Genomic DNA, 24,620 nt, shown 5'->3' with positions numbered 1-24,620 from the left:
GCTCTCAGCCTACCCCGAACACCGTGCAGTGCTGCTCAGCTTGGTCCTCAGCTGGCAAACAGGGTATTAGCAGTGTCACTGGTGGGCTGGGCAAGGCAGCCACCAGCCCCAGCCCAGGAGCCTTGCGGTGCCCATGGCAGCTGGCAAAGGGATTCTCTGCCCTTCGCACTTGCTCCGCCCTTACACCCTCTTCTCTTTCCTGAGATGAAGAGCAACTTTAATCTTTCACACATCTAAAGCAGTGGATGCGAATCAGCTGGACATCACCGAGATCCGCATGGGGTCGCGATGCAGGATTCCATGACAACTCTTGGTGACACCAGTGTTTTGGGAAGGAATCATCACAGCAACACACGGTGAAGGTGCAAACCAAGGATCTCCAAGTTAAAACCCCTGGGGTCATAGCGGCTTTGGGAGCAAGCAAGAGCAGGCAAAGAGAAGACTCCATCTAAAGAGAAAATTATGTGAAATATGTATTTTCCAACCAGATTCTTGGCACTTTCCCTTTAGCTAGTACAACTTCAGATATCTCTGAGGGTCTAGACCCAGCCCTGCTGCACAGGGATGGATCTGCAGCAGCTGGGCCAGTGCAGAGGAGCTGCTGTGGCACAGGAGCTGCGTGGCTCAGCTTCCCCTCCCACACAGCAATTGCTCACAGCAATGAGATCAAGAGCGTTTGCCCTCAGACTCTGGTCTCCAAGTCCACAGCATCACAGCTCACCTTGGTACTCTTATCACTTTGGGCACTGCTGCCGTGACCCTTCCCTTCACATCCTTAATTGTGGCTCCCTCTGACAACAAGTACCAAATAATTTACTGTCTGTTCTGCAGGTCTCACTCCATTCATCTTCCACCACCGATGCAAATGAAAAACAAGAGCATCCCCCAGACAGAGGCAAGAGAGGAGCTACACACACACCAGGACACTCATTCCTCTGGGGCTGCTAATAGAGCTCAGGGCACGGGCTTCGTTTCCTCTACTGAAACAGACCCCTGTGCTTCCTTCACTTGATGTTTCGGTTGTTGGGGCGGTCTCAAAGATCAGGAAAGCAGGGAGAAGGCTCACACTCGCTAAAGGGAACCTGTGGGAGGTGGCTCTTTCCAGCAATGGATAACTTGATGAGTGTGTAGGGCACCAGCTGAGCAACTTTGGATCTGCTCTGCTACAAAGCAGCTTTTAGGAGAAGGCACAGCAAATTGCTAGGGAGTTTTTCCTCCCCTGATGGTGTCTGTTCTCTGCCTACACTAAGACATTAAGGAACAACCAGTAAGTCCCACAGCGCTCTTGAAAGTCTGAGTACTTTGAAAGACTGGGATAATTCAGTCCTATGGTGATCTACAATCCAAGTTGGTGCCCAAGATAGATGACTAATAGTCATCTTCATGTACTTGCCCTAAACCAGAGCTGTTCTGAAGCCAGGAGGGCAGCTGGAGGGACTTTTCCAGGAGAAACAGCTGCGCTGGAAACTCTACTTCAAACCTTGTCTGAAGCACCATGTTCCAGCCCAAATCCACAGGAAAGGCACAGGGCTTGGAAACAAAATATAAGAGCTGCTGAAACATTGTTCTGCTTTGGAGAAGCTCCGAGGAAAGGGAGCAGGGAGGCACAGATGGCCAGGCAGATGATGAAAACCAAGCAAAATGTGGGAAAGAAGACAGAAAGGGGCAGAAGAAGGAGAACAAAGGGGAAAGAAACATCAAATAAGAAGAAATAAAGATGTTTCTGTGGCAGATTCATAGGACAGTACAGCCTGCCTGCTCATCTGAAGCATTGCCCTGAGCATTCTTCTCCCAGGCAGTGTGTTTTGAAGCAAGAGCATCCTCCCTAGGACACAGTTGAGGCAGGAGCAGAGAGTGGGTTGTACCGGAGAAACAATGGCCCCTGTATGTGAGATAATCCTAAAGATAGCTCAAAAGATTTTTAAAGGTTAAGAGGTGCTGAGATTCAACCCCAAGGAGGAAAAAGCAAAACGCATAGGTACACTTATCCTCTTTGGGCCCAAGTCATAGGTTAAGGGTGAGCTGCAGAAGCTGCTGTGGTAGATCTGCGCCAAGGTGCCAGTCTGTCCTTGCCTTGAGCCCCATCTCAACCTCCCATGCCTTCACCCCTGTGAATAAGAGGAGGCAGAAGGGGCTGTGTTTTGAGGTGAGGAGCCTTGGCCAGGGTAAAGGCACATCGGCCACAACAGCTCAGCACCCTCTTGCCCACTCCTGCCCCTCTGCCCAGCCCGGTTCAAGTGGCAAAGGCAGCTCTGTCAACACACAAATTGGATTTCCTCCACTCCATGCTGCTTAAATGCATCTGGTCTCCAGAGAGGATCAGCTTGCACTGCTGGCTGTGCCCTCTACACCTCGTCTCCAGACCCTGGGTTCAGCAGAAATGCAGCTCACTGGTTATGTGAAGGACTCTTCTTTTAACCCCTACCTGGGCCACTCAAGGGGCTGTGTGGGATATTGACTTAAATGTAAGGGTTTGCCCATGGGAAGTAGATCCTGGAGGAAACAGCACATTCTGGGTTCCCTTCCTGACATGGAGCTGGGAGAGCCAAAGTTCACAGCTGGGAGCCCTCTCATCCTCTCCCTCTTGAAAAATAACCCAGATGCTCAGCTGCTCCGATAGATCCCTGCCAGACTTTCACATCACCAGCTTTCCTTCACCTCCTCCATCCCACCCAGTCAGAACTGGATCACACATAGAGGTCCCTCAGTCAGGCTGGTTTTCTCCATAACAACTTTTATGCCAGTCCACCACCAAAACATCAGTTTGTCTTCTTCTGAATCAGGTTAATCCCAAACCTTTAAATTATTTGTCCACTCCTCCTTCCCTAGCAATTTCACAGAAGCTGCTCTTTCATGCCCAGATTTCACACAACTGATCTCTGACGTCTTTCGGTCACCCTCGTCAACTCCAAACAAGAAGATCTGAAGCCTGGGAGGGACACCCGATACAATTCAGAGCATTAACCAGGCTTGGGTGTTTCACTTTCCATTTCTAAAAAGAAGAAAAGTATTGATATGCCAGGAAAAAACAAAAAAACCAAAACGAAAAAACACCCTAAGTCCTCTAAGGAATGGCAGAAAGTTCCCCCAAAACTAAATCAAACAAACCTCACAGGAAGCTTTGGAGTACAGAAGGTGGATAGAAAATAAGGGAAGATGCCCCAGGAGGGAGTTGCCTGGGTGGCAGCCAGCTCCCACACTTGTCCTTGCCTTGGTGGTCTGCCTCCCAGCTGCAAGGGCACCACCACCCTGTCTCCAAACCTATGAAGAGGTTACATCTGCCGTAACAAAGCGATGGGGTGAGAGACAGGTTCCTTAGAGAAAAGATGGGCGGTTAAGGCTTCGTTTCCTCATAAGATGCATCCCTGTATATTTAAACTGAAAGACTAGAAGAAAAACATATCAATCTTCATTTGTTCCCCTAAGTGCGAGAAAAGAAAGAGGGGAAGATTTTTCTTTATCTTTGTTCGGGCACATTTTTCATGGGAAAGGTGAATGCTGAGTTAACAAGGCAGCAACGTGCTGAGAGCAGGCTGGGTCCTTCAGCATCCCATGAGACAACATGGGCTCACTGCTCAAAGCCAACCCAGCCGCAGTGCCAAGGAACCGAGGGTGCCCTTTGGAACTCATCTTTCATGTGAATTACAAAAAAATACCCTCAAATCCAAATTTTGCATCTTCTCTAAGCTGCAAGAGCCACGCAGGGGCCCTCCACCTACTTTGCACTGCTTGCTGGCTAACGCCTATGCCTTTTGGAACATTAGCCACGCACACTGCTCTCTACAGACACCAGCGCTTGCCCCGGAGAATACTGATAAGTGAATTGGCTTTCCTGCGTGGCCTCAAACCCATGGTGCTGTGAGGGCTTCTCTTCCAGCAGGCAATGCAAATCTTATATCTGACTTAAGGTTTCAGTATCAGATCCTTCCTGCACCACTGAACCCACTTGCACAGCCCCCAGGACTCAGCCCAGCCCAACCCAGCCCGCAGTACCATCAGTTGCCTCATGCTCTCGTCCAGCCCTTGCCAAGAAGTCCTTCATGAGCCTTGGATGAGGCTTTGAGCAGCCTGACCCAGTGGGATGTGTCCCTGCCCACGGCAGCGGGGTTGGAACTGGATGATCTTTAAGGTCCTTTCCAACCCAGACTGTTCTATGAAGAAAAGACTCCTCTGAGCCAATTCCCTGCACGAGCGCCTGCCAATTCAGCCTTCATGCACGCAGGAGTGCTGCAGCTATGCATCAGGGTGCTTCTTTCCAGGGAGATGAACTAAAACCTCCATAGGGGTCAAAATACACTGAAAAAGCAGAACCCAGCTTCCTTAGTAATTCTTCTCCATTCTTCTCTGATGCCAGGAGTGTTGGTTTAACCCCCTCTCAGGGCACAGAAATATTCAATGCTATTCAATGCAATTATCGCTGTTTACTGCGGCACAGCTATGTTCAGTGCTTTAAATTTAGCTTCCCAAACATGCATTTAATTTAAGATTTAATACCGGATGTTAATTGTATATTGCACAGTAAATGACTGATCATTAAAACATATTAATTGAGGTTTAACAGCTGTGTAATAGATATTACATCTCATACTTATCAGCAAATATGATTTAATAATCAGTTAGGAGGGGATGTATGGATGGGAGATGCAGCAGGGCCAATTAGATCACGGGTGGCTCTTTGTTGTTCACGTGCTAATCTAAAGATACTTGGAAAGGAGGTTGGCAGTCACCAAGCACGTGTTGATCTTTGATGCTTTCACCTGGCAAGTTTGACAGGACGAGCCCCAAAGAGAGAATTTCTTTAAAAGGAGAAATGGAGGAGCCATGAGCAGCTTCCTCCTATAAAGCTGCGGCCGAGCTGCAGGGATCCTGCCCAATGACCATGTTTGCACCAGCATCAAAGTGGGAAGCCAGTGAATCCCAGTGGATACGGAGGAAACACTGGGAGATGATCATCCTCCCCCAGCACCTGGGGAATCCACCGCATGCAAGAGTCACGACCACCCTGTACTTCTAATAGTAACTCTTACTTAAAGCAAGTTGACAAGCATCATTGTCCTTGACAAGGGATATGTACATCCCAGCTCATATGCCTTGGGCTGCTCTCTGGGGCAGTTCACCCAAGCGATCAGTCTCCTGCTGTTCCCATCTCCTGGCACCATCATCACATTGACTCAGCACATCCTGCTCCCACAGCCTGGAGCTCACTGCTCCTCATCCCTACCTCACTCCCAGCCGTGCCCCCTCTCACTGGAGCGCAGAGCCTTGCTGCACTGTTCGGAGACCAACAACTCATCATACCAGCGAGCTGAAGTTTTAATCCCAAACACACAACACTGGCTTAACCCACTGTGCTACCAAGCCACAGGCTGCAACATCAAAGGTTATGAAATCTGTTATGCGCACTCTCTGATCTTTTATTTTCCCCTCGCCCAAAGGAAAGGGAGGGTTTTGATTTCAGCAGGATCAAACCTTTCTAGTGCTTTCACTGCCAAACGGACACTTGCAGCACGGTGCACGTTGCTGACCCGCTAAGCGATCAGCTCAGCACCAGCACGGCTCAGAGGTGTTCGCTGCTGACAGCCAAGTACAGCCTTGCTCAGCTCCACGGGTCCTGGGGGCACAGAGGAGAGGAGCAGAGCACCAGGGTTTCCATCTGGCTATGCAAAGGGGAAGACAGGTCATCACTATCACGATGCCACTATTTCTCCATCTCCATCCGCAGGAACCTGCCAGCCTCCTTCCAGCAATTCCTGCAGAGCCCAGGGGTCAGCCAGCAGCCCAGGGAGCATCCCCCCACCTTGGCTCCCTCCTCCAGCACTGCACGAAGCACAAGTGACTCACATCCTCCTTCCTGGCCCTGTGCCACCTCACCTCTTGGCTCATCCTGCTTTTGATGCCCTCAACTGCCACGTCTGCCCAGGCGGCTGCGTCCCTCAGCCGTGCCAGCTCATGCTTTGCCCCACGATACCTGGCAGCTTCAAATGATTTTTGACTCTCTTTCCCAGGTTCTTGATGTGAAAAAGGAATCATCTGTTTCCCACGGCCCTGAGACAGGACCAGGAAAAACTGGCTTAATCACAAGAAGATTGAGATTTCCCGGACATGAGGACATGTTGCAATAGGAAGGGAAGAAGCGCCCACATCTACTTCTTACAGAAGGAGCAAAGCCCTCAGCAGTGGAGCTCAGCAGAGGGTTAAAGATCCATGAGGAGCAGGGCATGGTCATCACCTTACTGTGGGACCAAGCACATCCAGACCCCTGCAATGGCTGTGTTGCCATCCTTTACCCAGGGTCCTCTCTCCATCCCTGCCCCACAGCTCTGCACGCTGAGCCACAACGTGCTCTAAGGAGGGACCAACTTCTCACCCTGCTTCTCTGTATCACCCAGAGCTACACGAGCTGAAGCCCTCAGTGCACCTGTGATGCAAAGGAAGCAAATGAGGCTACAGTTTCTCCTCATTAAGAGCAATATTCATGCTCCACTGTTCACAGCCAGTTAATAAGACTTTTTATTAGAGTCTTTTTTCTTCTACAAAGTGGCAGAAGCGCACTAACAGAGCTGCACAAGGTGTAAGAGAAGGTGGTTTTCATCTTCCATTCCTGTATCACTTGTGTACTCCTCAAGAGAAGACCAAGTGCTGCATCCCCACAGTAGCACTGCTGTCTCTGCATTGTTCTTAACTACATTGATCAGAAAGAATAAAGATTAAGCACTGGGCAACATCCCATCTATCTGTTAAAATGCAAAGCCACTCTGAGTACTGTGAGCAGGGCCACCAACAAGAGGGAAAGAGCAACGAGAATCTCCACTGGATAACCCCTTTGGGGTTGCCAAGGCTCAGGGCAACAGCAGGGCCTGGAAAAGCTCTTGGCTAATGGTGACACCCTCCAAGATGAGAGCAGGACCTGAGCCACGGGTGCCTCTGCCTCCTGCCTCAACCCTGCCAGCCGCTAAGAGTTGCCCAAAGTGTAAATTGTTCTACTGCTACAGCAGGAACTTCATATGATCCTGCCGATTTATTCCTCTCCAAACATGCCTGAGCCTGAACAAAATAATAATAATAATAAAAATTAAAGAAAAGAAATAAAATATCAAGCAAGCCCTGGCTTATCACTTCCAAACAATGAGTGCCAGCACCCCTCCTTCTGCCAGGCTTATCCACAGCATGAATGGCTCCTGTCACCGGCTTCGACCCCAGCACCCACCCTTTTGTGCGTGCAGAGAGCCCTGCTCAGCAATGCTCATCTGCTTGCGCCTGGCACGTGTGCAAACAGGCATGTAACATGTCAGGCACGCAGGAGAGCATCTCCGAGAAACAGGATGCTGCTTCTTTCTTTTTGCACATTTCCCTCATTATTTTGTTCTAATTTGGCTTTCTTAGTACCTTCTCTATTCAATAAAAGCAAAATGCAAACTGTGTCCCTTAATCTCCAAAACAGCAGCTCACTGCTGAGAAAATAATATAGATGTAACTTCCAGCATCACACACTTTCTTTTCCATTTATATGCAAATGCCGACCTTTCACCCAAGCTGTCTCAAAGAAGTATTTCCTTAAAAATGCAAATAGCACGTTGCAGGCAGTTACTCTGGCTGAGTCTTTCTTATATTATTATTATTATTTCTTTTAACCTTACCAGCACTGTAAAACACAACTGCTAAACTGCACCCCGGTAATAATTACTTTTCATACCAAATCGAAAGCCTCCATGGGGCCGATGTGTCGAAACACCAGCAGGAGAATTCAGTGCAGATGAATTTTTAGAGGTGGTTTTGGACAAGTGTGCCTTGGGCCCGGGGGAAGGAAACAGCTCCAAGATGTGTGGTTGCTGAAGGGAACGACCTGATGGTTCAGGGTAAGGTTACAAGAACATCTTCTGTCTTGTAAAACCCTTGCCATGATGCTGCTGGCACGCAGAAGCCCCAGGAAGGGGAAATCCACCACGCGTTTGCATGGGTTGAGCACAGCAGCACAGGGAGTTAAGTCCAAGGCACTGCTGGCATTGGACACAGATGTTCTCCCTCATCGGATGTGGTCTGGAGAGAACTTTGGTATTGTGTGTATGCACACACGCATATGTAGGGGTACGAAGGGGAGCCTGGAGCTGCATTAGGGCTCCTGAGGTTGACAAACAGTGAGAAGGGTGGCTAAAGAAGGGGCCAGCAGGGAAGCAGCCACAATGAGGTGATAGATGGAGAGGAACAAGTGAGATTGGGAGATTTCAAGTCCGAGATCTTCACCTCACCTTCCCCCAGCTCTTGAGAAAGGGGCTAACCTCCATGGAGAGCATCATAGTGCTGCTTCCATCTCCACCGTGGCAGCGGTCTCAGCATCAGCAGCCGCATACCAGTCTGCCCTCAGCTCACACCTCCTCACTGATGGGAATGGGGACCAGGATGTCCCCCACACCAGGAACAAAAGCCCACCCTGACAAATTGAGAGGCAAAAGGAGGCACCACTGATTCCTGCAACCAAAGCCTCCCATTTTCCACATCAGCTCTACACCCACACAGGGAGGTGCTCCCAGAATGGATGGACAGAGTTGGACGCATCAACCCAGCTCGGTTATTTGACACCTTATGTCCAAGCTGCTCCATCATCAGTTTGGACACAGGGAGAGAAGAGGGAAAGTGAGCCTGAGTGCTGTGGTTGCAGAGCGGGGTACATGGCTGTGTCCTGGGGAGAAGCCAAATGCATAAAGCAAAGGTAATAAATCAGGTTCTTCAGACACAGAAATAGCAAGGAAGAAAAGCCAGCTACAGAGGCCTTCCTGGGACAAGGCAATGCGTCGTTCAATTCTGAACCTGTTTCTGGGCAGCAAATATTGATTTTTATTCAATGTGTAGGGAAAGAGTAGAAGAAACAGATGAGATACAGACTGGTCCTTCCCCTATCATTTTAGTCATCTACAGATTTAGTTCCCTCTGGGCTCCAAAGCTCTGGAGATGTCCCAGTGTTGACTGTCACTGCCCAAGTTAATTTGAATCTGCTCTGGGATCTTACCCTTAGCCTCATGAATCATAGAGCAGTTTGGGTTAGAAGGGACTCAAAGCCCATCCAGTTCCAACCCCCTGCCAGGGACAGGAACACCTCCCGCTGGATCAGGGGCTCCAAGCCCCATCCAACCTGGCCTTGAACATCTCCAGGGATGGGGCAGCCACCACTGCTCTGGGCAGCCTGGGCCAGGGCCTCCCCACCCTCACTGGAAAATATTTCTTCCTAAGGTCTCCTCTCAAACTGCCCTCTTTCAGTTTAAAACCACTCCCCGCAATCCTCTCCCTGCACTCCCTGATCAAGAGCCCCTCCCCAGCTTTCCTGGAGCCCCTTTCAGCACTGGAAGCTGCTCTAAGGTCTCCCCTCAGCCTTCTCTTCTCCAGGCTGAACAACCCCAACCCTCTGACCCTGTCCTCACATGGGAGGTGCTCCAGCCCTCGGATTACCTTTGTGGCCTCCTCTGGTCTCACTCTCTGACTTCTGGGCAAAAAAAACTACAAAAGCTCACCTTGCTGCTGCCCCAAGCTGGTCACCCCAAGGTGCTTGAGGGACACAAACCTTTTACCCCCAGCACAGGACTGGGGACGTACTGACAGCATTAGCGCAAGCAGGTGTTATTTCCAGACGGGGATTTCTACCATGTTTGACACTAGGTCAGGCAGAGGAGGGAGAAGCTGCCTGGAAGAGTCAAGGAAGAGGCTGGCGGTGCCTCTGACGCAAAGTTAGATGACTAAGTGGGCTACTTCCCAGCTGCCAGCTTGTCTTTACAATATTAAGCCTTTACTCTCTGCTGCCATATAAGAAGTGAAAAGTTGACACGTAAGCGTGTGTCATATGGAGTCAGAGAGACAGAAGCAATAAGGCATAAAAGGAGGTGAGATCATCGTGCAGCAGCAACTCCCCTGGGGTAAGAGGCAGCACTGCACAGTGCCCGCTGCCTCTCAGCCCTCCGCATCCCCCACCAGCATCCCCTCTCGCGGTGTGGGCTCAGCATACTCAAACCAAAGCCTGTTTCCACATCAAGCCTCCCAGATGAGGGGCACGCATACGGTGCCACGCCGCCTGCCGCAAAACAAGGCGATTGAGCTGACCCTTCAAATGGCTTTATTAAAAAGGAGCCTCTTCTGCAGCTCTGCCAGCTGTAGTGTCACGGCCCCTCAGGATTATCGTTGCTGAATGGGGCGGCTGCTGTGAGCAACTTGCTCAAAAAGAAGGAGAATCATCAAATACATTAGGTTTATGGCCCTGCTGGCACCACTCTTAGCACTCCTGCAAACCCCGTGTAATTGAACTTCGAGGCGAGCGATACCTTTCTGTCCTTCCTACGGCAGCCTGCGCTTCCGAATACAAATTGGGCACAACGAGGAGGAGGAGGGATGGAGCAGCAGCTGGCTGCCCGTGGGCAGTGCTCTTGGAGCAGCTTTCACCCCCTTCCAACCACTTGCATGGGCTCAGCCCCTCTGCTGCATCAGTTTTGTCCCAATACAGATTTGGGAGTGAGGGATGCCTAAAGTCCCCAGCAACGCTCCTGAGACCCCGCAGCCAAGGATCAGCTCATACCCTGTAAAGCGGGAAGTTTCTCTCTCCTCCAAACCTTCTTTTCCCAATCCTCCCCTTTCCGGTGGGGTGTCCTTGCTCTCCTCAGCAATGCTCCCTGTTTGGTAGGCAAGCACAGCGGGGAAGCAGCCAACCTGCCAGAGTAGCTCTTCCAACGGCAGCAACCGGGCTCCCCGGCAGCCAGGAAAGCCACTCCGTGACAGGAGGGAGCTGAAAGTTTCTAGGGGATGTGCAAGAGGAGCTGACAACTCCATGCTCCTCTGAGACACCGCAGGCAAAGTTAACTGTTTAGACTGTCATGTTTTTTTAAAGCAACAACATGGCTCCCAGGCACATTTTTTTTTTCTTTCCTTCTTTTCCTTCTTTTAAATAAAAAAACAGAGCAGCTTTCTCCAGAAGGCTATTAATCCTCTCCTGTCACTCGTGTTCTTGGAGAGAGCATTTCTCTGGGCAAAAGCAGCTAGTCGCTCACTGACTAATTACATCAAAATATTGAAAGCAACAAACAAACCTTTAACTCCACTTGCCAGAATCTCACTAGATGCAAAGCTTCCAAATTATGGAGGAGAAACACATGCATCGGCAGGAGAAGCTGTGAGTCCAGACATGCGCACGGCCACATCAGCTTCCACAGCCATGAGCTTTCCTTCCTCTCTGCAGAGCCACTCAAGTTGGACTAACTTTGCCCAAGATAATGTTACCCAAGGATCCCTCACCAAAGACTTTTGATTTCCTCAAAAATAAAGAATTTTTTGCCTTTACCAAGAAAGAGAATTAATTTATTTTCTCTTATTCCATATGCTGGTGCTTGGGGTTCGGGTATGGAGGGAGAAATGGAATAAACACATGTCCCTGGGAAGGCTCTTGCTTGGGCTTCAAGCTCCATTGTATTCCCAAATGCACCTGACTTAAATCAAACAGCTTCCCTCAGAATCACAGAATCTTTTACCTAGGAAAAGACCTAAGAGCATTATGTCCAACCATAAACCTGACACCTCCAAATCCACCACTAAAGCATGTCCCTAAGCACCACAGCTACACATCTTTTAAATCCCTCCAGGGGTGGCAACTCAGCCCACTGGCACCTTCACTTAGCCAAGGAGCACACAAGAGCACCTTGGGACACAGCTTCAACAGACCCAACCCTTCCCGGCCCCAGAACTTTTACTGTCAACAGGGTTTGAATTTTGACTTAATTTCCACCCCATCATCCCTCTTTGCCCATACAGCCAGGTTGGTTAAAAAAAGTATCAAAAGGGAAGCTCAATTCTGCATTTTGGTGCTCAACCTGATGTTCTTCCGAGAGACTCTGGATGTCCAAGTGTCAAACCAGGTGACTCAAATGCAAGCTTTGACCCCAAACCCATGGATGCCAGACAAGCATCCCCTCCGCCCCTCAAGAGCTGCCTCTGTCCATCTGGAGGACAACAGGAGCAGGGAAAGGTGAGAGGGTCTAAAACACTGAGGCCATGTGGGTTAACCAAAGGCAGCTGTTTGGGAGGTTCCTCTGTGTTACACAAGTGTTTGTACGCACAGGTAATTGGGTACTCATCAAAAAAAACCTAACAAGTCACCCCTGGGAGCCCAGCACGAAGCACGAGGCAGAGTTATTCATCATCAAATTGTTGGTTTTGAGGACTTGTTTAAAAAAAAAGAAATTCAGAAGCGTTCAGAGCAGCACCTACAGATTTTGCCAGCAGTACCTTGGGTTTTAAACACTGTGCATGAAAGCTCCCCCAAAGCCATCTCTTGTAACTTATAATAATATTCACCAGGGGATCCTCCTAATGCGAGGTTTGAATCCATTGCTGTTGAATACACCTGGCTCCTCAACTCGCAGGCAGCACTCAGGTAAACACACCCACACGCTGCTGTTCAGAGAGACGATTACAGTCCTCAGCATCGATCAGAAAGGTCTGATCACACCCACGAGGACCGAGTGGCATCCCCCAAACGGGCACAGACCTGGCTTGCAGATGCTGTCCTAGGGAAAGCTACGCGCTTGCCAAATGGTTTCAAGCGAAGGAACGAAGAAACCTGAGTCTCTACTGCCGTTTATATTTAATTAGAGGCAAGGCAGCTTACGCAGCAGTTTTGGAAACATATTGTCTTACAGCATATTGGATATTTGTATCTTAACAGCTCAACATCGATTTCTTTTATGTAAAGGAAGAGGAGGGAAGGGAACTGCGTGCCCTAAGTTGTGTTCGCTCCAAAGAGACGCCTGTACCGCTTGGACTAATGTTTAGAGTAATCAAAGGCGTGAACTCATGTATTATGTATGGGAACGAGAGTTTTCAGTCTTCTGCAAAAAGGAATCTCCAGCGTTTGGTATTTTGTTAGCAGGCTGGCACCATATGGCTCTCCCCTGCTGATATTCTTTCACACCAGAACTTTATGTTCAGATGCTTTAGTTAATATTTTACCCAGCAAGCATAAACAAGATGCAAAGATTGCAGGCGACAGCAACCTTCTCTTAAACCATATACCCGTGTTAATAGTGAAGACTTCTTTCAGCTAGTTTACCTAACATATGCCTGGCTTTTTTTTCCCCCCTTGAGGGTCCATGCTGGGCCGTTTACTTTAACTGCCTTAGCATCAAAAAAACACAAGCAGCAAACCCGAGGAGGGCATTTTCACCCCCTTCCTACTCCATATTCTGGCTGGTCAAAGGCAGCACTGGGCGCGTGCAGGTGCTGCACACATCCAAGTTGGATCTGGGTATCATTTAAGGCTGCAACTCTGCTTGGTTTTTGTTTCAGACTAGTTTTTATCTCAGGAAGGTAGAGTCGCCTTTTCTCCGCTACTGCAGCAGGGATGGAGCACCAGCCAAAGCTCACAGCCCATGGAGAACCATCACCCAAGTTCTAAGAGCACCAACTGACCAAGCAAGACCAACAACACAGTAAAGCCCACCAAGTTGGATGCTCCAAGACTTGCCTTCCCCCCCAGTCCTGCCCCAAGTCCAATACAGAATCACTTTGGAAAACTACAGCTTAGAGATCAGTCTCTAAATATTACATTTACATTTCCTCCACCCCCTCCCACTCTCCAACATTCTTCTTATTCTTTAATATTCTTAAAACAAATAAGACCTAACAGATGTCTTTCAGCCTGCACTCTTATTAATGAGAATATTGTAAGAATGGAAATCAGGTCACAAATGTTTAATACTTTGTTTAAAAAGTCTTCAGCTTCTTTAAAGAGTTCCACTAATCCCGACATGACAGATGTACAAGGCATTTTTGCTTGGGGCAGATTAAAATTCTCGCTCTGATTTGCTCTTTCATTTCGTCTGATTAAAATAACATTGCAATTTTTTTTTTTTTTTTACGTGCTGACTTCAAAATAAAAAAGGAGAGAATAAGAAGTGACCAGTAAAGGCCAGCGCAATCACAGTAAAAGCAAAATTATTGTTGTTAAGATAAAAAAGCAAGACAAAAGGAACAGAGGGACAGCCAGCCCATGCCCAGGTTAGAGTTAAAGCTCTGTGTTAAAGATAAAAGGGGGACCTTTCCAAACTATGTTTTTCCATTTGAAAGTGTTTATTAATCTATTCTCTCTGAAGCAAAAAGTTCAATGAAAGACAAAGATCAAAAGTATTTTAATTCAGGTGAAAATTGTATTTTTTTTAATCTCTTTTTTTTCCCTAAACCAAACCAAAATGAAAAAGCAGGGTACTCCAGGGTGTCACTTCATCATTCCGCTGCAAGACTGACTCGCTGGGCACAGCCTGGCTGGTAGCACAAGATGATATTGGCCACCCTTTCCTCAACTAAGCTGCATTCCCTATTTCCTTTCCTGATCTCCATTCACACCAGACCATCGTTCCCTGGCCAAGCTTTCACAGCTAACTTAATTTCCTCACTGCTAGAAAACACACTGGCATCTGAGTCACATATGAAGGCGTGCGTGGCAATGGATACCCCAGGATGCTCTGATCGGATCAGCAGTGGAGCTGCGAGGTGGGATGGAGCCCAAGGCGTGCTCGAAGCCCATCTCCTCTCCCCACGCTCACAAGCCTGAGCTGTGTCTTTGGTCTGCTGGGTCTGCCTGAAAGCAGCCGCAGCTCCCAGTGCCCGGTCCCTCCAGGGTACTGCTGTACCAGTTCCACCCTGGCATTGGATGGAGGCATTGCTTTATGAAGCAGGCAGCAATGTTCAAAATACAGAGCCCACAAAGGGCAAACTCCTGTTTAAAAGGACCAAGGTTTCATACAAAAATCTCAGGATATATCTCTGGATCTTTCTGTCCCAGAAACCTTTCCTGCCACCCCATCCCCACCTGCAAAACCACAGCCAAGCTTCACAGAAATATTGTAGGGATGAAGAAGCTCAACAACCGAACACTAGTTTTGTGTTGTGTACTTAGCCATTTTTCCTTAAAACTCCAGCTCGTGCCTTCTACAACAGTCCACAGAAAATGCACAAAACATTTCAAGTTTTTGACGATTGGTTCCATTCAGCGGATTTTTAATATTTCCGTTCTTTAAACATAAGCATTCAACGCATGTTCATGCCTTTGAGATGTCCTCACCTCAATACCCACCTCCAGCTATTCCCAAGGCTGAAACGATCTCCCACCCACACAAGATCCAGCAAAGCAGCTCCGAGAAGCTGAGGGATGCCCTCCTGTGCTGCTGCTCTCACCCAGGGGCTGCGTGGGGAGGAGAGTGGGGGATGACAGATTTCCCTCCCGTCTCTGAAGGAAGAAAAAGGCATGCCCCATCCCTGCTCTTTGCTGTTACTCATGACCTGGCTCCCAGATCAGAAATCCCATGTAAATTCATTTTACTCTAAATACAAGGTGGTTCGAGGCATATCTCCCACCCCAGAAACTTTTCTCAGCGTGTGCTCCTCGTCTCGCTTCTCTATTCACAACATGATCTCCTCTCAGAGGAGTAGGTGTTGGGTCAAGTTTCTACTTTGCAAAGCTAAAGAGCCTCAGAAGCGATACAGAATATTCTGAGATGGGAGGTTTCACGCAATCCAGACTTAAGGATGTCAGAGGCACCAGAGAACTCTGCATGGAATGCCCAAGGAGAGCAGCACAAGATGTAGGCAGTGGAGTTATTCTTTGCAGAAGCCACCAAACCCCAGGAGAGAGGTGGAAATAAAGGTATGAAGAAAGAGGTTTCCTGACAGCAACTTCTGCCCCGTCAAATCTCTAGAAACACCTGGGAACTGAGAGGATGGGTGGAAGTTAATCCCACCCTGCTTAGTCCCTTTCACACAGCTGTCGGGCTGCCTCCCAAAATGACAAATAAACCTGGGAACCTGGGCTCTGGGGCCACTGTCACCTCCCTCCTGGGTATCTGCGCTCCGGTCCGCACAGCTGGGGGAATAAACAGCATTTGCACAACAACTCAAAGAGGGGATTTCTTGGGGAAAGAAGAGTGACACATGGTGGTTTATTCCCAGACCCATAAGTTTACAATGGGGATCCTCTACCTTCAAGAAAGCAGAACGCCAATAAAGTGAAGATGGGAAACGTCCTTTGCCATTAAGGAAAGAGCTCTAGCAACCAAGCCATAGAGTTTACAGCTGTAAACATAAGTCCTTCCCGTTTACAAACTGACACAGAGCGAAGGGGAGACCGGGTCTCAGCCCCCCACTTTGCCATAAAACTCTCAGTCTTGACTTCATAGCGGTAACGCGATGCTCCCCGTCTCCCTCCCCTTCCCACGGCTGATTTCATTTCTTCTGGGAAGCCCAGCCCATCCCAGCCGTGGCGATTTCCCCCACACGCTCCAGTCTTTACTGTAAACCTGCCCCTTCCCCTCCTCACTCAGCTCTCGGGGGGCAAAGGGTCCCCCTACACTTTCAAGCGGGACAGATGCCAACACCCCCTGCAACATAAGCACCCCAGGGTTGTAAAAGGAAGGCTCAATCCTTTGCGGGAGACGGAGCTATGGATCATTTTGCATTCCACTGATCAGTTTGGGGGTTCAGGGGTAATAAAGTCAACCTGCCCTTCTCAATCCTTGATGCAGAACGGTGGCATTTGCGGGGGGGGGGGGGGGAGGGTGACAGTTTATATTCCTGAGCCCCAAATGCTGAGTAAATCAGCCTGTTTAGGGTGCTTTGGTGCTTTAGGGTGCACTGCTCCCCGGGAAATCCCAAGCATGGCGGCACACCCCATCCCGCAGCCAAGTTTGGAGGCAGCACCCCAACCCCCAGGCTCCCGGGGGGGCGCGTTGAGCCCTGTCTGATAAAATGGCAGCTGCTCTGACGCTCAGCTACGTCTTGCAAAGTCAGCCCTGCCCTCATCCTGCCTGCCACGAACCGGGGCCGCTCGGCAGCTGAACCCCCCCACTCCCTGGGGCTCGGGGGGAGCCTTTGCCCGCGTTTCCCCCTCTTCTGGTTTTGGGGGAAAGTCCTGATTTCGTTCAGTTTGTCTCCAGCCCAATGACTTCCTCCTCCTCCATCCCCATCCCGGCTGGAAGGCACCTGCGCTGTGTGTGTCGTGTCCCCCCCCCTTCCATCCCAGCCCGAGGACACCAACCGACACAAAACAAAAGCCGGGGGGGGGAGGGGGGGGGAGGGGGGGGGTGTGCAGCCCCGACAACCCCCCCTCGACCCCCCAGGCTGATGTCCCCCTGCTCCGTGTCCCCTCTGCTTTGGGGACAAGGATGAGCCCTCCGGCAAAGGCAGCGGACACCGAGGAGAAGCACCGCTGGGGGGAAGGGGGACGCCTGGGCTCTTCGAGGGGGGGGGCGGTCTCCACCACTTCCAGCCTACGGTTTGTCCGAAGGGGAGAGGACACCCCTGTCCCTTTGCACTTCCACCCTTGGCAGTGACCTGCGGGACGCCCCGTCCAGCCTCGGGCTCCCCCTTCCAGAGGCTGATAGGAGCGGGGAGGGGGGGCTGCATTTCTGCCTTTCACCCGGTACGAGATGCCCCCCACACGCACCCCGAGGCTGCCCTGAGCAGGGGGAGCGGATTCGCGGCCCCTCGCTCGGGGCTGCGGGGGAACAAGCGGCTCTGCCCGCTCCGACTCCTTCTCAACGGGACCCCCGGGCAGCTGGGACCCCCCCATCTAACCTCAGCTCCCCCTCCCCAGGGTCCGGTGCCCCCACCGCGCCGTACCGGCTCTCCCGAGACAGCCCCGCACCCGCCGCTCCGGGGGACCCGGACCCCAACTCTGCCGGGACACAGCGGGCTCCTCCCGTCTGGGAAGGGATAAACCCAACTTTCGGGAGTTTTCCTACTCTTCTCATCTTTGAGATCCCACAAATCCCTAAACCACTTGCAACAACAACAATAAAACAAAACAACAAAATAAATAAAAAAAAAAAGAAAGGAGGAAAAAAAAAACCAACAAAACGAGCAAAAATAAGTTATCCTTGGTCTTCCCAAGGCAGGAGAAAGAGGGGAAGGAAAGAGAAAGAACTGAAGGGGTCGAGCCGGGTTCCTCGGGCCGCAGCAGCAGGCGATGGTTTGCGCTGTGCAACACGCGCCTGCTCCAATCTGCGCCGCTCGGGAACAATAAACAGGATCATACAAAGAAGTGGAAAGGCGGCATCTTTGCTTCTGGTTTCTATGACAGCATCAGAGAGAAACCAACTATAAACTCTAATTCCTAGATTCCCCCCCCCCCCCCGCCCCAAACCCCCTTTTGTCTGCCATTAATTAAAGTGGCCATATGGAAAAGGCTGATAATAACAGCAGATGAGCCAACGAGAGAAAGGGAAAGAAAAGAAAAAATAACTAAAAGTAGCGACAAGGCAACGGCGAGGATTTAGCCTGGGCTTTTTGCACTTGTTTTCAGCGGCTGCTCGGAGCGAAGGGACCCAACAATAGCGGGAGGGAGCGGAGCTGCTGCCCGGCTGGGTCGAGGGGAGCAGCCTGGCCCCTTCCCCTGCCCCAAAAGCTCGGCTGTGGGGAGACAGGGGGCTCACAGACCCCAGGCCTCCCGCTCCGAACCCCACAAGCTGCCCCCTTTGTGTAGGGGAGCTTCGGAGGGTGCTGAGCCCCCCCGCTTTGGGGCCGTCTCCCCAGAGGGGGGTCGGTCCTACCCTCCGGCAAACTGCGTCCCAAACTCAGCTTAACTCGCCGGGGTCGATGGCAGCGCAAGCTTAGCCTCAGGCAGCAGCCCCCTCCCCACCAAATTGCCCACCGGAACAACAACAAAACTTTGATAAAATTGATAAAGAGATTAGCCAAGCAAAGCCTCTTCCGAGCCAGCTATAAATAAGAACCCGCAGATTTCTGACGCCGTTCGTGTATAGAGAGAAATCCACAAACATGGCACACTTCCCTTGTTCCTCGCTGCTATAAATAGAGAACTCTTAAAGTAGGCAATATTGGGGGAAAAGGGGGGGGGGGGGGGAAGAGGAGGAAAAAGGAAAAAAAAAAAAAGAAAAGCAAGGAAAGGAGCGTGGCAAGCACCGGGCAGGCGACCGGAGCGGGCAAGCATCAGCCCTCCTCACACGCGGAGAAGGCAACTGCGGAGTTGGGTCGGAGTTTTTTTTTTCCCAGTAAAGAGGGTCTGGGGTGCGGGGAGGAGGAGGAGGAAGAGCCCCGAGAGGGAGGCGCGGAGTCGCCCGGTCCCCAACCCCGTCAGCACCTCCGAGAGCGGCTCCTTCTAGCCCCGCGCTCGCTCCCCTCCGGACACGCATCCACCCGGCTCGCGGTCCACAAACCCGGCCAGCATCCTCTTCCAGAAAGATTTAGAAAGTTTCCCGTCTGGATATGATGTTGTAAAGGGTTGTTTCTTTTTTTTTTTTTTCTTTTTTTCCCTCCCAATAAATCTCCTTTCGCGTCTTATTCAACCTCTTTTTTTTCAGTCAGAAGCGTAACATGTCCACTAGCGTCTCGCGGCGAGCGAGCAAAGATGGACCTGGGAGCATGATGATCATCATAAAAATCCCCTCGGTTCTCCAGTACAATTTTCAAAACAACAACCCAGCCTTCGTGCTCGAAAGGTGAAACGCCTGCGTCTGTTTACATCAACTGCGTGCTCCAAAAGCCTTTCCCCTCCGTCTCAATCCAAGGGAGGGGAGGAAAAAGAAGAAAAAAAAAAAAAAGAGAGGAAAAAAAAAAAAAAGAAGAGAGAGAGACAAGAAAAAAGCCAGCATTATCTGCCTTTGTCAGCGAAAGAACATAATATTGACTTACCTTTCCCCACAGCTATTGTCTGCCCCTTTGCAAAATGACATCACGGAAACCAATCATGAAATTTGCATGGGGGAGGTTGTGGGGGGAGAGTTCTTGGAGGGCAGCCCACTTCCCTACACCAGTAACACGCGTGTAAGACGGGTTGTTGGTTTCAATTAAATATCTGATACTCCTTAGTGTGTGAACTCTTAAGCCTGCTAAAGGCAATGTCTCATTTACTTAATGACCGCTCTCATTAATGGAAATGGCACAGAGGGGGCTTGCTGCGCCTTCCCTTTGTAAATACACTACCCATGAACCCTTGGGGTTGCAATATATCTGTTTACTCTCTGAGGTGAAATAAATTTACAGTATAGCATCAAAAAGAGAGAGAGAGATGGAGCTGCTGACTTGAGTGCATGGAGAGTTGGGGCTCTCGCAGCCCCTCTGGCCTCGCACCCCCAGCCCCCCTCCCCGAGACCCAGCAGAAGGTGAGTGATTTTACCCGTGTTGATTCATAATTAATATGCACGAGGCTCGGGGCTCGCTTTGATAGCAGCAGCACAAAAGGAACGGCGAGAGCGACAAGCACCGTGCCGTGTCCCCCCCCGCGCATCCCAGCACGTGGTACGGCCCAATAATTCCTAATAGCAGCAAGCAGCGAGTGACAGATGCCCTGGGTTAGCACAGCTCCAGCGAAAGTACTTTACAATATTTATTGGTGGTTAGGAAGATGACCTATCACCATAAAGAACAGACCGGGAAATTTATCGCCTCTATGAAGCTGGAAGTATTGCATATTAGCTGATATACATATTCAAAAGTGAGTGGTTAAAAGGTATATAAATATTTTTTTCTTCCTCCCCTAGAAAAAAAACCAAAACATAAATGACACAAGTTATTCCCAGCAGACATCGCCTCGCCCCGGGGAAGGATGGATTCGCGGTTACGTTTTGGGCTTCATGATGGGAAGGGAAATAACATAACGATAAGTCCTAAAAGAAAACGGTGACTAAAATAGTTTGGGGATCGCTTCCAAGAGAGAAAAGTGCGTGTTCTTCCATCTCTGCCCGGAAAGAGACGCACTCTCCAGAGGCTAACATTATCTTGCCTTGAAGGTGCTTCTGTTCGGTGGAAGTCTGGCCACCTCGGGAGAAGAAAACCAAGCTGGAGGGAGTGAGGGGAGAGATCGTGCGACAGGAAGGGCAGTGGCGCATCCCGTCGTGTATCCCCCCGGGGAACGGGAGCATTAGCACTTGAATTGCAACTTTTCGGAAACAGCGAGAAGAAACACAGACGTGCTGCCGCTCCAAGGAGGAGCCAAGTTTTTACCCAGAACTTACCCCTGTACCCCCCTCATCCCTCTCCCCCAGCCATCCCCAGCATCGCGGAGACCATGAAGACTTTACTGTCATCTTAATGAAGATTTCCAAAAAGATGCAGGAGCTCACAAATGGACGGAAAACCCAGGAGCCTTTAGAAAGTTGAGAAAGCAGAGGCAGAGCCTGACAGGGGAAGTTGAATCCTGCTAGGGATGAGCTCTCCTGCTGGAAAGTCCAGCTCCAGAGCTGCGGGAGCCTCAGCAGCTGCTCTCCAGGTCCGCACCACCACCCTGTGTCAAGTTCAGTGCAGGCAGAAGCTGAAAAACCTTGCACACTGCCCAGGGTTTTGGTCCATATTCGTTATTAACTCTGCCTGTCAGCATGGGCTTGAGTGCTGGATGCAGCCCCGGCTCACCCATGGACCGTTTCGGGGCACATGGCAGGGAGAGTGATCTGATCTCTTATTTTAGGAGTTGCATTGGGGAGAGGGCGACAGAAATACTAATTCTAAACTGTTGAAGCAGCTTTGGAGATTCTTATGATGCCCATTTCCATGGCTCGCAAGCCTGGTGTGCTCATAAGCCATTAACATAAAGGAGGTATTCAGCAGAGAGTACTCCTGAAAAGCCGTTTTCTATCTGCTTTGGACACACCACGAAGACAGGGATATTTTACATCCTAAACCTTTGGCATTCAGAAATTCTATTAAAGTCTTATCTGCAGGCAGCAGGCCTGGTGCTACACTGCATCTCCATTGTTCTGCACCCGCGATAGAATCAAAGGGAGGGACGGGGGGGGACTCAGCTCCTCTGCTCACAATGCTGCCTGGTCCTCTCCACTGCTATTCCATTTAGAGGCATAATGCTAAAACTTGAGAAACAAAAGCACAATGGATAGGCTGGAAAGCAGGAGAGAAGTGTGTTTACTTGCATGTGTTTCCACATAAATTTGTGCCCACACACACCGCATGTATCCGAACACACACACACGTGCAAACACGTGTGTGCCTCTCAGTGTTTGCACAAATTCATTTTATTATTGCTGCTGTTGCATTTATTAACACACCACGTTCCTAGGAGCCCTGAGGCAGCTGACAGCTTTGATACCACTCTACTAAGCTCTGGGTTGTGGCTTGGCCTTTCTTTGTTCCCAAACTCCGTAGACTTCCCCTTCCCCTCAAAACCTTCCAAAACCCTGCAGTGCTTTAACTGAAGTTTCTAGTTTCCACCAACTCCGGCAGAGATTTCCATCTCGCAGCCCCCAAATCCCTTCTCAACCCTCGAAGATCTTTGGGTCAGGCTGGCCGTCACCCCTCTAACCTGGAGGAGCCCGCGGGGGGAGGCGACTCCACGCGTGGGGACAGCGCGGCGCGGATCAGCACCACAGCCCTGGACAGCTCCTCCGGCGCCCGCTTTTAACGCATATTCGAGATTTAAAGGCATTTTCGAGCCTTTAAGGCATTTTTTTTACCTTTCCCCTTTTTACCCCTAAAGCTCTGAGTCACTTTGCACTTTGTTTTCAGGGAGAAAATAATTATTATACGTTCCCAGCTCTGAAAAAGCTGCCCCTTCCTTAAAGGGACTCATATGGCAGAGAGGTATAAAATAAATACAGAAGTATTTTCACCTTCGGTTCGTTGGGAGGGGTGCCCCGAGGGTCCCTGTCCCCTGCAGAAGCCAAAACGATTTTAAAAAGTAGATTCCCTTCACGTTCCCATCCCCTCTTTGCATTTTTTTTTAATCTTTCTGCACTCGTGTTTTCAGATCAAGCCTTTCAACTTCGAGATTATTTAAAATAAAACTGTGTTTGCTTGTGTAAACACAGACATAAAACCACCGCGCTGCATTTCGTGGGCTTCTTTGAGTCTGTTTCAACGTAAATTAGATCTCAAACTTTATGCATTCGTAATTGGCACCAACTTCTCCGGTTACCAGCTGGGGGTGAAAGAATTTTTTTTTTCCCCTTGTTTCTTTCTGAAAGCTTCTATGCAGATGGGCTGGCTGCCTTAATGCCTCAGACTACAATTAGTGCTGTTGTACGCCGAATAGAAATGGCCAGCATTAATATTGTATATGGAACAGCTGAAGGGTTGCGAAGAAACCTGCCCACTACAGGCCCCTGGCAGATGGAACAACACGCACAGGCACACAAAAAAAAACCCCACAAAAAAAAAAACTTTTAATAACCCTTTGCTCGCTCTCCGGCGCTCTCCCCGATTTGGGCGGGTCCTTCCCGAAGGGGCAATGCCTTTGTCTAACGCAAATCTAGAGCTCTTTTCTTCCCTGAAGAGCAACAATTGGCGCAATCACCGCCTTTTGCAAAAGGCACACTCGCATTATCCCCAAACTTTCTCCTTTGTGCCTCGGTTAATGCAGGCACCGAAACGCACTCAGCCGAGCAGACACGAACTGACTTCATATTTACTAACACCCCCTCGACCCTTTATTACCAAGCAATGTTCAACAGGGAAAAGAATCAAACCTACGACTACAAAACCAAACAAAACACCACCTCCCCCAGCAAAACTGTGACCAGAAGCGACAGAAAACAGGACTTTATTCTCACACCCTCCCCCCACACACACACATTTCCTCCTCATCCTTTGTAATTAGGGGGACAAAGCCCGGCCGGTGCCTCGGGCAGCAGCACCGGGGGCTGCTCACACCTTTCCCCCCCCTCCTGCACCTGTAGCGGTGCAAAGTGAGGATGGAGGAGGGGGAAAGATGGTGAATGAGACCGGGATTTCACTCGCTAAACGCAAACGCTGGAAACTTGCGCTCAGAAACACCAGCGGGGAATCCCTTTCCATCCTCCCACGTGGGGAAAAAACACCTTAAAACAAGAAGAGTTTGTGGGTTCACCATCCTCCCGCCCTCCCCCGGCAGCCGAGCCCCTTTGCCGAGGCGTGGCTTAAGCAGGGTTAAGCTGCTCGAGTACTCCAGAAGAAAAACAGGGAGGAGATGCTCAGGACCTACTTTAAGCGCCCCTCTCCTACACTCAACCCCCCCCCAATTGCCGGCAAACGGCTACGAACCGAGGAAAGTCCCGCAGAGCTTCATCCTTGCCGGGTGGCGGCGGCTGCCTTCGCCCGGGGCGGCGGGAGGGAGGGAGGAAGGAAGAAGGGAGGGAGGGAGGGAAGCGGAGCCGCCGCGGGTCACTCCATCCTCCCTGGGAAAAGTTGCCGTCCGGAGCAAAAACTTATGCGCGGCGGCGGCCAATGGGACCTCACCGTAAAACCAGTGCCGAGCGCTCGGCGGCCAATCCGCGGGGTCCCCGCACAAAGGAGCTGCTGTCCCGGCCCCCCCCTCACCCTGGGGATGAGCACCCCCCCCCCCCCCCCCTCCTCCTCCTCCCGGCTGGACGTGGGGAGGGGGGAAGAAGCTGGGCAAGGGGACTCGTCCTCCCCGGCGGTTTGGGTCTCAGAGCCTCGTTTCTCCCTTTAGTTAAGAGAGAGATGAAGTGACAACATGCACATCCTAATAGAGGGCTGAGAGGGTGGAATCCCCCTCCCTGTTGCCAAGCCAAACATCCACGGGGAGCCCCATCCACTACGTCAAGGAGACCCCAAAGACACCGTCTCTGCTTGCGGAGTCCCCCCCAGCTCACCCAGGGATGGGGCAGAGGGATAAGCATCCAACCATCTGGGCA

General features: G+C 50.5%; 1 protein-coding gene across 5 annotated transcripts in view; it reads right to left on the bottom strand.

Annotated features, from left to right (window-relative positions):
- The window catches only part of MYT1 (myelin transcription factor 1), a 69,578-nt gene extending 45,441 nt beyond the window's left edge, over positions 1–24,137 (bottom strand). For 2 of the 5 annotated variants that reach the window (XM_054081583.1, XM_054081584.1), the window contains exon 1: positions 19,121–19,520. In XM_054081583.1, the coding sequence (XP_053937558.1) occupies positions 19,121–19,172 (52 nt within the window). In that variant the 5' untranslated portion in view covers positions 19,173–19,520. Of the gene's footprint in view, positions 1–19,120; positions 19,521–19,671; positions 19,926–24,006 lie in introns of those variants that run through there. The other 3 variants (XM_054081581.1, XM_054081585.1, XM_054081580.1) reach the window with 3 other exon arrangements.
- Positions 24,138–24,620: the final 483 nt, after the last annotated feature.

Source organism: Cuculus canorus, chromosome 16 (assembly GCF_017976375.1).
Source record: "Cuculus canorus isolate bCucCan1 chromosome 16, bCucCan1.pri, whole genome shotgun sequence".
NCBI classification, from domain to species: domain Eukaryota; kingdom Metazoa; phylum Chordata; class Aves; order Cuculiformes; family Cuculidae; genus Cuculus; species Cuculus canorus.
The sequence above is the reverse complement of the archived record's forward strand: the minus strand, read 5'-3'. Positions and strand labels throughout refer to the sequence as shown.